Raw genomic sequence first — 17,571 nt, forward strand, 5'->3', positions numbered from 1 at the left:
ATATTACACATGTTTCAGTGCCATTCTCCCAAATCATCCCACCTTCTCCCTCTCCCTCAGAGTCCAAAAGACTGTTCTATACATCTATGTCTCTTTTGCTCTCTCACATACAGGGTTATCGTTACCGTCTTTCTAAATTCCATATATATGTGTTAGTATACTGTATTGGCGTTTTTCTTTCTGGCTGGCTTCACTCTGTATAATAGGCTCCAGTTTCATCCACCTCATTAGAACTGATTCAAATGTATTCTTTTTAATGGCTGAGTAATACTCCAATGTGTATATGTACCACAGCTTTCTTATCCATTCATCTGCTGATGGACATCCAGGTTGCTTCCATGTCCTGGCTGTTGTAAACAGTGCTGCATTTTTAAATCCCTTCATGGGTATTTCATTGCAGATGATGTAGGATTTAGGAACCATTGTGCTAAAGTCAACTTTGAGAAACTGAAACTGTAGCCTCTTTTTTTTTTTTAATCATTTTATTGGTGTCTACATTCATACTAAAAAAAAAAAGCTGTAAATCTTTATTGCTGGAAGCCAAACAAGATAGATTCATTCCCCTCAATCAGAGTAGCATTCCAGTTCATTCTTTTGGTTTCTTCCCTTTCCTCTCCCTTTTCTCTACCTTTTTTTTACCCCAAACATAGGACCGTTTTATAAATATTACTGTATTGTTTTCTTTCTTTTTATAATACATTATACATCTTGCTAAATACTTTTTAAAACGACATGATATTCCAGAGTATGGAAGTCACCCAGTCTTTTCAACTTGCTGAAACACTTTGCTTTACTCAGTGTATTCTGCATAGAAAAATGATCGTGAATCTTTATTGCCTGAAATACTAGGAAGATACAGCTATCCTGTGCCACCCACCCATGTCCTTATTCCTAGTCTTAGGGCAGAGTAGCCCTTACTCAAACTCTTACCATCCCCGCAAAGAAGCTTTGTAGTAAAACACACTGACCCTTCTTCAGGGATGGTCTGGGCTGTCATGAAAACCCATCCACCCCTCTGGTCAATGTGGAATGGAGTTGTTATTACCCAAAATGAAGGAGACTAAATCAGCCAGTCAGAAGTGCGGATGCTGTAGTAGCCTCAGATCCCGACTTTGAGGAGTATAAACCATTTAAGAAGATAAAACTTGGTCTTCCTGGAGAGTTAACCCAGTGATACAGGGCGGTGTCTGTTGAGGATGGAGGACCAGGCGGCCCTCGAGCTTCCTTTGGACTCGGGAGAACAGAGAAGCCTGCTCAGGGGAGTGACAGTTTGGATGGAGTTCTGAGGAGAATCTGAATCAGCTCAGCTGAGATAAGGCTTTTGGTTTCTTTACCTTGTACATAGAAAGAGCTGTTCTGCCTCTGTCCCACCATAATAACCAACTGGATGGTCTGTGGGGCTCCTGGAAACCAAGTAGTTAAGATACCAAATAAAGTAATCATTCTCTGGGCCTCTGAGAGGGGAAACGGCAGCACCAGAAAACTCTGCCCTCAGCTGAGTCAAGCTCCAAGAGCCCCTTTCACAGACACATAAATATTTAATAATCATCTGTCTACAACCAATCTAGAGGAAAAAAAATCTTTAAATAGACTGCTCAAAAGGCCAAAACCTGAATTTTAATTGAGGTACTTTGAATTACTCCCATTAGTCAGTCGCTCTGACTTTTTCTTAGCGAGGGGTGGATTGTTTTTGAAAGGAGGATCAGAATTATTAGCAGCCCTTAAAATATAGAAAAAAAAAAAAAAAAGCTGTTCCTACTAAATAATAAACTAGGCTTCTTTTTAAAAAGATGTGGCATTTTCGGAGCACAAAGCAAGAGGGCAGGGTATGATGAGCCCCGCAGATTAGAGATGCAATTTGAAAAGCTTTAAGGGCGTTCAGATGCCATGCTAAGCATTTCCCTGCCACGTCACCTCTGTGGTTCTCCCGGATCCCACTGAAGTTTTCAGGACATAGGAGGCGTGTGTGTGTGTGTGTATGTATTTGTTTCCCTTTCTCTGCCCCCTGAGCCTAGAGTCTCCTGCAGCTGATGTAACAGTCCTCTCCTGGAGGTACCCCAGTATCTCATGCGAGCCAATTTTGACAATCTAGAGTGCTTAAATTGAGCCATTTTATTCTCTGTAAAATAAATCCTGGGCCATTATGCGTGGTTTTTCATTCACCCGCCCCCTTGTCTCTCTTCCCTAGGCTCCTGTCTGCCCACACTGCCCTCCTTTCCCATGCTCTGCCTTCAAGCCCCCTTCTATGAATGGGAGGGAAGCAGGCAGCCTTTAGGGGAGCACTGTTTTCAGCCCAGGGACATCAGCTCCACTCTGGCACAATTTGCTTTGAGATCTTTGTCATGGAGCAGGGCCGCAGGGTTGCCCCCCACCATAATTGATCTTGCGTGTTCGTTTGCTTCCCCTGTATCTCCCTCATCCCTCACTGGCCTTTGTTTGGATAAAGTGCTTGAGGCTTTACTGTGGTGCTGAGAGCTGCCTGTCCCAGTACCCCGCTGCTTCGTCCATCCTGGGTGAGACCATAGAGCACCACTTAGGGAAGAAAGCTCTTCTGCCTCCCCTGCCACATATCGTTCCCCACAGCTGCCCCCCACCCCCGCCCCACCATCCCATACACTTGAGGACAGCTCCTGGTGTCTCAAGGCGATTTCCAGACTGATTTACTATGCAATCACTTTTCATGGCCCCTCGTACACCAGTGTGAGAAATGTTAATTGGTGGGTGAGTCTGAGATGCTCTTCCTTGGGATTTACTGTTGTGAGCAAAGGAGGGGAAGGGAGGCTGCGTCCGTCTTTGTGATGGCTCCGAGTCCACTCTCACTGGCTCCTGCTTATGTTAAAACCAATGGTCATGATAGATATGAATCCAGTAATTTATTCGATTTTGGGTCATTAACCCTTGTTCTACTTATGGCAGCAAATGACTTCATCGTCAGAGATGATGAGTGTTCCAAACTGTGGGGATACTTGGCTCTCTGGAGCTTTCGTCTGAAAATCAATTTTAAGCAAGAGGCAGGCATTCGAAATCCTCTCTGCTTATAGGTTTCTGCGGCATTGCCTCTAGGATTTGAGGAAGCAGGAGGGCAGCAGGGGGAGAGGACCACCCCCACTCCCGACTCCTGAAGACTTCTGTTGCCAAAGAGTGTTTGTGTTGAGGTGGCTAATGTCATGAAAAGACTGCACAATAGACTGTCAAAATGCATCCATGGGAGTGGGGAATGGATCACAGTTTGGAAACGGGGGGAAAGGAAAAGAAAGGAGCAAGACTACATCTAAGTGATCCTGCCTGTAGGCCGAAGAAAATAGCTTGAAATCATTGTTTTGATTCCCATTGACTGAAGGCTGGAGGGACTTTACTGGTTAAGCTTTTTAAAGCCGCAGCAGTTTAAAAACCTTTTTTTTTTTCTTTGCCTGGTATACCCTTTCTCCAGTTGACCTTGAAACATATTAACTCATCTTTGGAAAGAAACAAAACAAAACAACTTTTGCCTTCAAATTCAAGGCTGCCTTCTGTCTTGGAGTGTTACAGAAATAGGTGGCATTGCCCAGCATCCCTGACTGCAGGGCAGAGGCATGCTGTGGTCAGTGCTGGCCTGGCTCTAGGCAGAGTGCGTAACCAGACTCCCTGCGGCTCCCCCAGCTGTGTCCTTCTGCCATGAGGGGCCAGCTGACAGCACTGTCGGCGTCAGTGGATTCCTTCCCCATATTGGAACCAATGTCTGAGCCCAACTGAAGAGCTTCTGAGAATGAACCCACCTTTTCTGTGTAAGCCCTGCCCTTGCCTTAAAATGTAGTCACAAGCAATAACTTCCACTGCTGTATTTTCCAGGTGAAATATTTGGGGGGGAAACTTTCCAGTGGAAGAGCTTAAGTAATCATTTAACCGATTTCCCGTAGTTTTGTCAATTGCCTTAGTTTTTCAGATGAAGAACTTATGACCCACACGTGTCAAGTGCTTGTCCAGGATCACATAGATTGTAGCAAGCAGAAGGGTCCTAGAAGCCAGGGCTCCTGAGCACTGGTGTACCTGGAGCTGGGGACAGGTCACCCCAGGTACAGGCAGTAAGGATATGTCTTGTCTGTAGAGGACACATAAACAGTAACAAAGCCTCTGGCTCCAACTTTAATCACCACCGTGAGCTGACTATTCTAAACAACGTCAGTGACAAAATATTTCTCCTCCGAGAGTGGACACTCTCAAGAGAACCCTCCCCACCTCTTTGGTACACCACTGCCTCTGACTCCTGGTTTCTGTCTCCCCCACTAAACCAATAAGCATCCTTATCAGACAAACCCCAAGCAAACAAAGAATAAATGCCACATTAGAAGTATGCACTCCTGCTTCTTTCGGAGTTCAGGAAGGAAAAGCGCCTTCTGGTGAGCTTACTTGACTGGTTTAGAAAGAGTGTGATGTCTTAAACCCACATGTGGGGACCCAAGGCAGCGGTGCTGGGACTTGCCTCTGGTGTTTGGGTGTGGGGTGCTGCGTCCTGCCCTCACTGAAGCTAGGCCAGGAGCTCCTAGCCCCGGGTCTGGGTTGGAACCCACAGAGCTGGAGACTCTGGATTAGTGTCTAAATTGAATTCTTTCCCAGATGCTTGGAGCCTTCAGGGGAGCTCTTGGTGGGCTGAGGGCCTGACTGGCACATGTGTCTGTGTGTGGTCATTTTGGCCAGATGGACTGCTGCCCGGGCTTTTCCTCTCCTCCCCAGCCGACCCCTAGATTGGGTGGGTAAATATTCCAGGCTGCTAAGTCATCAGTTCTGACAGGCGGCTCTCCCTTTGCAGCCACCCCTCCTTTCCCCCCAGCCCCCATTTCATCTTCCCCCTGTCAGAACTCAACCTTTGGCAGAAATCTTTTCCGAGAGCTAAATGTGAGCCTCAAAGAGATGCCGTCAAGGTACTTTTCATAATTTTCAAAAGTAATTTCCCTCCCTCCCCCCACCCCCTCTCCACTGTAATTATGTCTTAGCAGCGACCCAAACCAGCACCGCAGCCACCCGGTCCTGTCCCTCTGTGGGGACAGCCTTTTCCCCAGCAGCTGGTCTGGGGGACGAAACCTGGGAGAGAAATACTGGATAAACACAACTTCCTCACCATTAGCTTTAGAAGTGAGGTGGTGGTGGTGTTTTACCATGAAGAAGGAAAACTCAAAATAGTCTCATATCCTCTTTGCTCCAGCAGAAGGTCCTGAGGGATTTCCTTATAAGCCAGGTCCACAGTAGTATTTAAGGTACTCTTAATCCAATTCATGTGCATCTCTTTAAGAAAAGGGGACATCCATTCCAGAATATTCCCTGCCATTTCTTGACTCCCCTCCTCCTCTCCCTCTCAGGTTTCAACCTCATTCCGTCAGGAAGCAGTCGGGAAAGACGTCATTTTGTCTCTCTCCGTACCTTGATCTCTGTTTCCACCCACCTTCAGAAACCTCCTGTGGCTGGTTCTCAACAGGAGACCTGGCCACAGGAACAGGAGGAGGGGTGGTGTGTGTCTATGGTCTTCTCCAACACCGGGTACAGCCAGCCCCATCTGAACAGAGATCCTGGGGGTAAATTATCCTCCACAAGGAACACTGGGACTTGACATTCAAAAATTCTATTCATTGAAAAGAGACACTAGCCTGAAAACCTGGTTTAGTAGATAAAATCTGTGACCACAAGAGGATAAATCTAGTTTGGCTTGTTTGTACTGGTCTAATTTAATATGATCTCCCTTGGAGTTTCTAGCGTCTAGATTTTCTAGATCATTAAATCCATTACTTTTCAGCGTTAGCCTTTTTTTGTGTGTGTGTGGGGCGGGTGTTGGGGCAGGGAGTGGATATAGATTTTAATGGCATCCCACACTAATCAGGAGAGCCTCATCAAAACCCATTTGGGGTCTGGAGTGACTAATTCCTGGTCCTGCAACTTTAAAGGAGTATCTCTACCCATTTTACACACGAGCCCAGCAGCTGAGTTAGAAAAACGCATCTTCTTGCTGCAGCCATTGCTGTCATAGGACCACAAGAGGGGTAGGGGCTGGGGGTCAGCCCCAACCTCCGGAAAAAGCTGGGTGCAAGCATGAAGGACGTGGGAGGATGTGAGCCATCTCACTTCCCCACGTCTGGGATGAACTAAAGAGCCTGGGAGGAGCCGCTGTGGACCGATGTGTGACCTTGAGCACGTGGGCCACCTCTGGTATCCTTAATGCTGCCCTCATTGAGGCAAGAGGAGCAGTTCTCACACCTGCCTCTAGGGGGTGGGGGGCTGAGGTGGGTGGGAGCTGCCTCCAAGTCAACAGTGCTCTGAGGAGGAACCAGCCATCCCTGTCTCAGTCTTCACATCTGTAAGAAAGAGATGGAGGGGGACTAAGTGAGATTTTAATACCGTCTACCCTTTCCATGTTTGTTCTTGCTAAGTCAAAGGTGGGGAATAGACTGCCAGGTTCCTCCCCTCCTTGACCTGATGTGTCTTGCCAGCCAGACCACAGTGGCCCTCTCTGTAGGGACAGGTGCTTGTGGGCCCTGGTGTGTCTGAGAAGCCCTAGTCAGGGCTGCACTGGCTCCAGGGCAGGGCTCCAGCTCAGATACAACACCCAAGCTTCCATGGCCCGTGCTCCCATGGCAGAGAGTCAGAGGGGAAATTGTTCAACTGGGAATTTGAATCCATGGCTAAACTTGTGTGCACATGTGTGTGTGTGTGATTCCCTTTAAGTCTTTTTCAAACTTTGCTAAGATTGTCCTTTCTTTAACTTTTTGACCTTATCCTTTAAATAGTCCATATGGATATTTCTCTGCCCTATAACCCCTCCAAACAAAAAGAAAGCATGGGGACAAAACAAGCAAGGAATCAAGTTTTTGCAGCTTGTCAGTTTGCGCAGTAAAGCAGCATGTGTGTGTGTGTGTGTGTGTGTGTGTGTGTGTGTATGCGTGCATGTGTGCACATGTGAGGGTACATGACACTGGAGAGAAACACTTCATCATTAAAGGGTATCTTTTCTTGGGCTGAAGAAGACTCTGCACGGTGTCTCTTCCTGCATAATTGGCCTGTCTTTTCATACAAGCCAAGATGCTTGTTTCTGTCTAAGCCCATGCACTCCCCACAGGTCAGGAGCGATAGTAAAAACCTGTTGTCTGGCTTTGTATTTGAAATAATGGAGTCACTAATCTACTTGATCTGGCCAAGTCAGATAAAGAAAGTGAGGGATGCCCGTGTTTCGGGGATGGAAGGTACTTGTAAAAGCCGTTTCTTTTGGGGAGGGAGAGCAGGGGGAGACACAGAAAAAAAAAATGGAGCAAAGACTGTTGGAAACCTTTTAATTAGTACTAATTACCTCAGCAGAAAATGTTGGAAGCTTGAAAGGATTTGTGTCAGCAAGTGAAAGATCAAAGATTGCTGGGCTCGCATTTTAATCTGTTGGCTATAAAAAGGAGTGAGGGGGGTGGTAATGGGACCCAGGAGAATGGCTGCCCAGGTGGCTCTGCCCTTAATCCCTTCTTTACTGCTGCAGCCTGAGGCCTAGTCCCAATTACATAGTAAGATGATTTAATTTAATGTTTTTTTTCTTTGACATTAACTGGGGTATAGAAGGAGGGGTCCTTTTTTGTGAGGATGGAGTGGGTTGGCATCAGCCACGCCATAGCTGGACAATCTCTTCTGTTGATTTTCCCAGTCTTTTCTCCAACCAACTGACATTTTAATATCAATTAAAAAACAAAGTACACAGGGGAAGATGTTCTTGAAGGAGGAAGGAGTCTCCCAGTATACTAAAGGGCTGAGGCTTCTGATGTGGTCAGGACGTGGTTAGGACTTCTGGGACAAAAGGTAAATTATGTTACTGGAAAACTCCACAAGCTGTATTCCTCATAGTGCCAGTTCCTTAAAAGTCCAGTAGAGCACAGAGCGAGAGAGGAGAAAGGTATTGACAGTCCACACTACCCATCCTAAAAATCCTCTGTGTTTGCTCCTTTCCTCTTTTTCCATTACCTCCCTCTTCCTGTCCTCTCTAAGAGTGGATTAGGCGAGGATAGGGTCTCTGTAGCTGTGAGTGCCCTATGCGTAGCCCCTGGGCACTCACCATTCCTGTGTGCACCAAACTGCTGCTCTTTTCTTGGGCCACTGGAACCTGCTCAGCCCTCAATGACTGATGGGAGAAGACAGATAAATATCCCAGCTCCCTCACATCTCATTGCTAAGAAGTGGTCCACATTTCATCCCATGCTACTCTAGAACAGGAGTTGGCTCCAGGGTCCAATCTGGCCTGCTAACTGTTACTGTAAATAAAGTTTTATTGGAACACAGTTATACTCATTCATTTACCTACTATCTGTGGGTACACTCCCACAGATAGATAACGCAGTTAGTGTACTACACAGTTAATAATAACGCAGTTATGCTCATTCATTTACCTACTATCTGTGGCTGCTTACACAGAGTTGAGTAATTGCAACAGTGATGATATGGCTGACATATCCTAACACACTTACTATCTGACTGTTGACATGAAAAGTTTACTGATCCATACCCTAAAGAGGGGTTGATCCCAGTGGCCTTCAGCAGTAACCTACCTCATCATACATCCTTTACATCCTTTATTAACTTCTTTCCCTTTCTTAACTCACATTCTGACGCTTTATGTGATCACCTCCCAAGTAAAAGTCTTGCTTTCATGTCCTCATCTCAAAGTCTGCTTCTGGGAACTCCAACTCAAGATCTTGTGTACATGCTCACACAGAAAGGCAATCCCTGCAGTGAGTTCTGGTTTAACCCTGTCCCTTCCAGGGTCCAAAGTGTACACCTTCAGAAGTGGGTGGCCTGACCCAGAGTAGCAACTCAGCTTTGAGAAGGCAGAAGTTCTGCTGACTGTGGCCACTTTGACTCACAGACATGAGCTCAAGCCATTGAATCTTTTTGTTCATCAGGTTGGACTCATTTGTAAGCTTTTAGGAGATGGTGTCCAGGAAAAAAGCCTGCATAGTAGGATTGATACCCCTGGCCGTGGATCCCTGAGTGTGGCTCTGTGTTCTAGGGAATGACACATTTACATTTTTATTTATGGGAGACCTGACCTAGAATGTCCCAGCTCCACTTCAAGAGGTTAGATCATTGGACACAATGTCTAAATATCTACTTCCTCTAGGACAGGCTACTAGGGGAGATTTGGAGACCAGATCACCTGGTGTTTGGCTTGTATCTCTTCACTCATACATGTAAATGCAAACTGGCTGACACCCAAAATCTAATATACAATCGCTACTCATATATAAGTATTTTTTGTTTTCCTTTGTCCTTCTTTATCTCCCAATCTCAGTTAATTTTTTTGGATACCCATTTATCTTGAGGACGGAAAGGCAAATTCGAGAGTTAGAGGCATCAGCACCTTGCCCTTTGTATTAGTTATCCGCTGCTATGTAACAAGTCACCCCCCAAATTTAATAGCTTAAAATTTTTCACAGATTCTGTGGGTCAGAAGTCTAGATGTGGCTTAATCCAGTCTCACAGAGCTGCAATTAAGATGATAGTGGTTTAGTTGCTAAGTTGTGTCCGACTCTTTGTGACTCCATGGGCTATAGCCTGCCAGGCTCCTCTGTCCATGGGATTTCCCAGGCAAGAATACTGGAATGGGTTGCCATGTCCTTCTCCAAGGGATCTTCCCAATCCAGGGATCAAACCTGTGTCTTCTTCATTGCCAGTGTATTCTTCACTGCTGAACCACCAGGAAAGCCCCAATATGACAGACAGAGATGTAATCATCTCAAGGCTCAATTAGGGAGGATCCATTTTGAAACTGATTCACATGTTACTGGCAGGAGTCCGTTCCTCACAGGCTGTTGGACTAAGGCCCCATTTTCATCCTGGGTACTGGTTGGAGGCCTCTCTCAGGTACTTGCCGCATGGGCATCTTCACGGGGCCACTGACCACATGGCAGCTAGCTTTCAAGGAAGTGAGTGAGGAGAGGAGAAAAAGAGAAACAGAGCCAGCAAAGCAGAAGTCATGGTCTTTTGTGACCTTATCTCGAAAAAAAGAGAGAAAAAAAAAAAAGGCAATCCCATCACTTTGCCATATTCATTAGGTCCAGCCAACCTTCAAGCTGTGGGGATGACACAGGGACATGAACACCAGAAGGAGGGAATCATTAGGTGCCATCTTGGAAGCTGCCCCCACAATACCACTGTCAGTCCGAAGCCCATCCCTGTCATTCTGGGGTCGTTTAAGAGTGAGGTTTCCAACTTAGGCATGTTTTACTAGTTGTCTTTAATCATTAAATAATATTTCTTCTAAAATCCTCCTAAAACCTCTGTTGCCCACTCCTCTGTTTCTTTTAAAGATATGATACAGTATATACTTTTATACTTTTCAAATCTCAGTTGAGCATCTACGTCACAGGAAGTGTCATTCCTGGACTTCTTGCCTAAAGGAATCACTCCCTCCAAGCTCCTGTACTTATTTTCTATATTGTTTATTTGGCATATAATCATATATTGCTTTGTGACAGTTCTATTGTGATCTTAAATTACTCCTTGAATCTCGTATCATTTAATTTCCACATGTCGACATCTTGTCTCTCCGTGAGAATTATAAACAATTTGAATGCAGCAACTAATACTTCAGGCATAAGCAAGGCTGTGGATGTTATCTTTAAACATATGGTAACTTTTTCCCTTTGGTATTGGTGATTTCTGACTCATGGCCATGACTTCTGATGGCTGCTGAAGGTTGTAGCATTGATGGCACCTATGCTGAGGGTCTCAGTCGATTCTGATTTGTTGGCTTTGGCGTATTTGTTTATTTTAGTAGGTAGTTTTGTTTTCGTCTTCAGTCTGTTTTTCTTTGGTGTCAACACAACAGCCATGGCTTCCCTGCCTTTTCTTAATTTAAGCCAAGGATTAATGAGAATCTTTAAAATGCTTCTTTGTTTGAGAGTCACAATTTTCTGAATGAATGCTTAAGATCCCCTTCCATGATATCCTGGTTTTGTGACATCATCACTGGGACTGAGAAGGGAAAGAAAAAGGAACAAACCTTTATTGGACATGGACTTCATGCCAGCATTATTCACTTACCTCTAGGCTCATGGCTGTGTCTCAGAGAATGAAGATGGATGCAAGTGTGAACTTTAGATAAATAGCGTGCTGTATTTTTAAATTCTGAATGATGGTTGTGTTAAACCAGGAATAGGAAGCCAGGTCTGGGGAAAGGAGAGTGAAAATGAATATGGTTTAAGGAGCAAGCGTGGGGCTGACTCCCGCAGCACTGTTTATATTCTGAGGCCTGGCTCAAACAGCTGCTCACAGAGGCTGCCCTCATGGCATTACTTCCCTGGGCACCGATGAGAACCTTGGTGCTCCTGATGGGAATCGTAGTCATTTAAGAGATGTTATAGGATGACTGTCTCCCCCATGTTCATATATTGAAGGCTTAACCCCAGGACCTCAGAGTGTGAGCTTATTTGGAACAGGAGTATTTTAGACATAATTAGTTAAAATAAGATCAAAATAGAGCAGGGTGGCCCCTAATCCAGTATAACCAGTACCCTTGTGGAAAGAATGCCTTGTGAAGAGACGGATCCACACACAGGGCAAATGGTGGGAGCCTCGGCACTAATGTTTGGGGACGTTTGGATAAGTCTTTGTTTCGGGGGATTTCCTGTTCAGTGTAGGAGGTTTAGCAGTATCCCTGGCCTCTGCCTACCAAGTGCGAGCAGCACCTCCCAGCCTGACAACCAGAACTGTCTTTAGATTTTGCTATATGTCCTCTGGGGTGAGGGGAACAAAGTCACCCCTGGTTGAGAACCACTGATCACATCTCTTCAAACAATTGTAGGGGTCACTGTGGGGGCCTGCCAGGGAGAGATGGAGAGTTAGGTGAATGCTCCAGGCATCAAGAGGTCAGCCTTGCTGGGAGTTTTAAAGATAGAGATAGAAAAATAGCTTCAGTGGATGCATGGTGTTACAGAACTGAATATTACAGTTAATTGAGTGCTGGTCATCACATTACCCAGGGGTTTCTATGCTGCTTGCTATGCTATGCTAAGTCACTTCAGTCGTGTCCGACTCTGTGCGACCCCATAGACAGCCGCCCACCAGGCTCCTCCGTCCCTGGGATTCTCCAGGCAAGAACACTGGAGTGGGCTGCCATTTCCTTCTCCAATGCATGAAAGTGAAAAGTTAAAGTGAAGTCGCTCAGTCGTGTCCAACTCTTAGCGACCCCATGGATTGCAGCCTACCAGGCTCCTCTGTCCATGGGATTTTCCAAGCAAAAGTACTGGAGTGGGGTGCCAATGAGTAGGGTAATTTCTGTCCTGGTCGGCCCAGGACTATTCTAGTTAAAGCCTGTTTTCCTGGCATAACCAGTTACCCCTCAACTCTGGGAGATGGGAAAGTGAAGGGCTGGGAGGGCTAGACAACAAATTATATGGTTGTCCTGCCCATGGGAAAATGCAGCCTACTGCTGCTTGTGGACAACAGCAGGACAAAGGTGGATGCCTTTGGGTAGAGCATGTACTCTGATTTCCTCAGTCCTCACTACTCCCTATTGTCCTACCTGCATTTTCTGTATCTTATCTCTTCTAAGAGATACAATCTTTTTTCACATTTTAACATCCCTGAATCCATCTTAAAATTGATGGCTACTTAAATTGGTCATTGGCCAGGAGGCAGCTGTCATGTCATTGTCAGTACACATTCCAACTTGGTTATAGTTCTGATTATTTTCACTTCAGTTGATATAGAAATATATATATACACATATATATATATATACACACACACACACACACATATATATAAAATATCTCACTTGCTGTTTGAAAATTCACTGTGATTTGACATGGAAAGACAAATTAATTGTGTAAATGGAGAGGGCATAAACTTGATATTATAAAGCAAATATTTGTTGTTGGAGTAATGACCTTGATTCATAGTTTCTTGCAAAGCAATGAACAGGATATAAAAAAGGAAGAGAATTCATGAGACATTTTCAGGTAGGAAGCATTGGGTCATTTTTAACATACAGTGGTTTTTCTCATTCACCAAGATGCAGAATAATGGTATCTCTGTAATGGATAAACCTTGGATTCATTGAAATACAGGGTTTCAATACCTGACTGGTCCCTGAAGGTATTTGAGTTGGAGGACTCCATTCTTTGTCACACTTCTGTGTACATAGAAATGATGTGGGGAATTAACTGTACGGATCCAGTCTCCACCCATGAAGAACCTGATTTGTAGGTTAGGGGTGGACCTTGGCCTCTGTGTGTTTAATAAGTATCTCTGAGATTCTAATGCACTCTACTAGACACCCTGGTAATATCACCCCTTTTTCTTTATTCTGCTCTGGAGGAATCTGAGCCCCAGAGAGGGGAACGAAGGGCCCTGCTCACACGCAGCATGTTGAGTGAGTTGGACTGGAGTCTAGCCTGCTGACCACTAGCGTAGTGCTCTGCCCTTGAGGCCTCACTAAATATGCTTTAATGGAGCCATGGGAGGACTGCTGAGCTGTGTGACAGCTCAAGGGAGCTTTGGTTTTAGAGTCTGACTTGGAGTGAAGCAGCTGGGGCTTGCTTGGCTGACCTCTGAGTCCTCTGTACTGTATATATGCAGATCCTTGGAACCTGGGTGTGTACCTGTGCTTCTATTCGTTTTCCCAGGGCTTTTGTTTGTTTTGTATGTTATGGAAAACCTATGATGCTAAAGAAGGTCAGAATATTTTTGAGGCAAGGGAGTAGAATTCTCTAGGAGAATAGATAGGGAGAAGTGGGAAGCAGAAGATGAAACCTCCGGGTGAGGGCAGCAGGGGAAGAAGAGAGGGTCGGAACAGGGATGATTGCCCCTTGTATCCCCAGTGCTTTCTGGTCTACCAAGAGCTCTTCCCAACTTGTGTTTGGGCATCCAGGTTTGAAGAGGGGGCCAGGGGGTTGCCCAGTGTTAGCATTGTCATCCTCCCTCCCCTCTCCGTTGTAAGGTGAGACTGGTCAGAATTTCCCGCAGCTACTGGACAGGAGCTTCTTCCTGGCCCCTGGGCTGTGATGGCCACTCAGGGGTCCCTGGGATGGTGCCTGGACATGGCCTGTTAGGAGTATGTCCTCCAGGCTCCCTGGAAGGTCCCTTCAAACCCCTCCCTAGTAGGGGCACCCTCTCAGATTGTGCAGAAGGAGAGGGCTGCCCTCATATGCAGGGTTCTTAGTAATAGCTTCCCCCCAAGGACAGCCTTCTTGCTGTTTAAAGAACCTCAACCTGAGAAGACAGAGTGCAGACTGTGGCGGGTATGTGCAGGAAGCGTACTTATTTAGGAATTCGGGGCCTGAGGAGAGACAGCCTTGAGTTTCCCCCTGACTTCTTCTGTATCTTGTGCCTTTATCGTTCTTTCCTCATTTTGTCTTTAGAAGTAGTACTTTCCAAGGTACCTGAAAAGAAATAGTTGAATGAGCCTATGTCGGAAACATTCTGGGGCTCTTTTTGTCCCTTTCTTATGGAAAGGAGACAAGATCAGGATTTGGGCCTGTGTCCAGGGCAGGTAGGTAAGACTTTCCCTCCTCCTACTTAGCTGTCATCAGGGGAGACACAAAGAGATAGAACCCACTGATCCTGTAGGCCCAGAGCTTAACCGATTGTCAGGGAGACAAGAGTAAAACACTGGGATGAAAGGAGGACACACCAAGTCTGTGGCTGCTGGTGGAAGGAGCGTGCAGCGCAGCAGCCCTTCAGGGCTTGAGTCCAGGCATGGGCAGCTGGATTTGCCTTGGCCAGAAGTCTCCCTCCCAGGAGGAGATGTTTAGTCTCTGCTGTGAACTCTAGGTGAGAGGTCCAGCAGCAGAGAATAGGTGGAGACACTTCAAGTGACCATAAAAAGACCAGACATGTTACCCAGTCTCCTATCCTTAGAAGGTGATAGGAATAAAGTCTGGAGGTCTGACTTGAAAGCCGGGTCAAGACGGATCAAAAAGGTATTTTTGTCAAAGGCTTTGGGCCCATTCTTACCTATAGACAACCCCTGGTGATCCCAACTCATGAATCCACCCAGAGGCCTATCCTGACCTGAGTTCCCTTGCTTTGAAGTGGGCTGTCCTCTGCAGAGTGAGGAAATAATTTGCTGCCTGCTTCAATGAACCATCAGGAGAGCCAGCAGACCTAATGACATGTGAGAATATTAACCTCCTACCACGAAGAGCTGTGAATCTTGAGCGGCAGTCTATAATTCACCCTGGACTCCTGAGCCAGACCTCTCCGGCTTTCTCTCTCACTCACTTTCTCACTTACACCCAGAGAGAGGAGGACAGACCTGCTCATAAAACTTTATATTCTCCAATAGTGCGAGCCTTGCTGAGCTGTTTAGTAATGAGTGGCTTTCCTTTTGCAGTCATGGAAAAAAGGAAACACTCAGAGGCGGGCAGGGGTAGGTTTTTTGGTTTTTTTTTTCCCCCTCTGGGTTGTTTTATTTTTTTTCCTCCAGTTTTGTTGACTTAGTGGACACACAGCACTATATAAGTTTAGGGTGTACAGTGTAATGACTGGACTGACTTACCTCATGAAGTGATTATCACAATAAGTTGAGTGAACATCCATCATCTCATACAGATACAAAATTACATAGAAGAAATAGTTTTTCCTTGTGATGAGAGCTTTCTTAACAACTTTCACTTGTAACAAGCAGCAGCGTTAATTCTCTTTATCATGTTGTACATTACACCCCTAGTACTTATTTGTCTTGTAGCTGGAAGTTTGTACCTGTTCACCACCTTCATCCAATTCTCTCTCCACAACCCTTTAGTAACCAGAAATCGGATTGTTTTTCTGAGTTTGTTCGCTTGCTTGCTTCTGAAGTATAAATGACCTACAATATCGTGTTAGTTCCTGGTATGCAACATAGTGATTCTGTAGGTTACAAAATGCTCACCACAATAAGTCTAGTCACCATCTGCCGCCATATAAAAGGGGGACTTATTTTTAATGTTACATTTTGCACTGGATTGTTCTAACATGGGGGAATGCACAGTATCGTGGAAGTGACTGTTAGAATGCTTGGATAACCAAACTTCTGTGTAAGTCTGTACTTTGTCTTAAAAATCAAAGAAAAATAGATGTTAGAACGCTAATTTTAGGACCATTGGAGTATTGGAAGGGAACTTAGAGATCTTTTAAGGTCATCTGGAGGCAGAGGGAGCACTTATACCTCACTGTGTTGTGGTTGTGTGTTTGTGCCCTTGTTTCCTGAGATCTTGGGCCCCTTGAGAACACGAGGATATCTTAGCCAGGTTTGTACTCCCAGGCCTATCAGAGTGTTTTCTCAAGGCCTCAGATAATTTTAGTCCAAAAATGGAGCAGATCATCTGCTCCAATCCTTCATTTTATATATGGAAAAAGCCAAAGTAATTTGCTCACAGGCATAGCTAGAGGCTACTTGGGCTAAAGTCCGTCATTCTGGTTCTATGACTGCTGCTCTTGGTGGTAACCCACCACTGTGGTACTTTCACAAGCAGCGTGTTGTTCTGATGAAGATGACCTAGTAAACTCAGTGAAGCCCAGCACAAATGTACGGCCAGAAGACCAAAGTCTGGGAATAAATATAGAAATTAGAAATTCACCAGAAGCAGGCCATGTCCAAGGAGGTACAGTCCTGGCTGCATCACAGCGACACCTAGCATAGTAGGAGTCCTGGGACCAGGAGAGTGTTCCTCACTTTGCTGGAAAAGCCAGGCCTACCAGGATCTACTGTGGATGGGAGCAGACCTGTTTCATTCACCCTAGGTAGGGGATGCTCAGTTGAATTTTGCTGATGGAGGAATGAATGGATGAATGAATGAATGATCCATTCTGTGCATATCAGGATACTTTTCTGTTCAGGTAAGCCATTTAATTTCTATATCTCAGGGTCTCTGCACAATACTGAGTACAGACAGCCTTTTTGATGACACAAGGTTGTAACAAAATCACCTTTTTGCCTTCTGCTGACTTGACAAGCACAGTGAATGGAAAAACCAATGGTTAGTGTCCACTCTGGATATTTGTAATTCTCAGCCTTTCTGGTCCCACCAAATTGCTATTGTTCTTCTTTTTAAAATTAATTTTATTAAAACAAGTCACATGCAAACCGTTCCTGTCCAGAGCATCTCAAGGTCCATTCATTATGGCTTCTTATCTTGGCAGGCGATCGACACGGGAAGGCAGCTCAGCCATTATGCACATACAAAGCCTATCACTTCCCTACCAATGGCCAATTCATCAAACATTTATCTTTTGCCCTCTGAGCACCGAGTCACTTTCCCTGTCACTCCCTGGTCTAGGATGCCATGAAAGATGGAAAACACAGGGGCGGAGGGGGGGTGTATTTTTCTCCCCCAACTTTTCCCTCTCAGATGGTCCTTGTTAATCAGACTTCATACCTGAGACTTGAAACTCTCCCTGCACCCCTGCCTTTCAACCCCATTTTGGGGCCACAGGAAGGTTGAGAATGACCTGCCACATTGATGCTGAACTTTTTAATGAATGGTAGTATAATTAAAGATATGATAAAACTTTGGTTTTGTTTGGGTGTTTTTCTCCTGCAACACACTTCAGAGCAAAGAATGTTACAAAGGGAAGAGATGTCTGAAATAA

General features: G+C 45.4%; 1 protein-coding gene across 9 annotated transcripts in view; it reads left to right on the plus strand.

The window, feature by feature from the left end:
- LOC104997535 (chromosome unknown open reading frame, human C10orf11) overlaps positions 1-17,571 on the plus strand; it is a 926,454-nt gene that overhangs the window by 610,211 nt on the left and 298,672 nt on the right. Inside the window, exon 1 of one of the 9 annotated variants that reach the window (XM_010852383.1) lies at positions 3,167-4,376. The exons of the other annotated variants lie outside the window; for them this stretch is intronic. Within the exon in view, the coding sequence (XP_010850685.1) occupies positions 4,330-4,376 (47 nt within the window). The 5' untranslated portion in view covers positions 3,167-4,329. Of the gene's footprint in view, positions 1-3,166; positions 4,377-17,571 lie in introns of those variants that run through there. 9 annotated transcript variants of the gene reach the window in all.

The sequence above is a fragment of the Bison bison genome, unplaced genomic scaffold (assembly GCF_000754665.1).
Source record: "Bison bison bison isolate TAMUID 2011002044 unplaced genomic scaffold, Bison_UMD1.0 scf7180017864309, whole genome shotgun sequence".
In the NCBI taxonomy this organism is placed as follows: domain Eukaryota; kingdom Metazoa; phylum Chordata; class Mammalia; order Artiodactyla; family Bovidae; genus Bison; species Bison bison.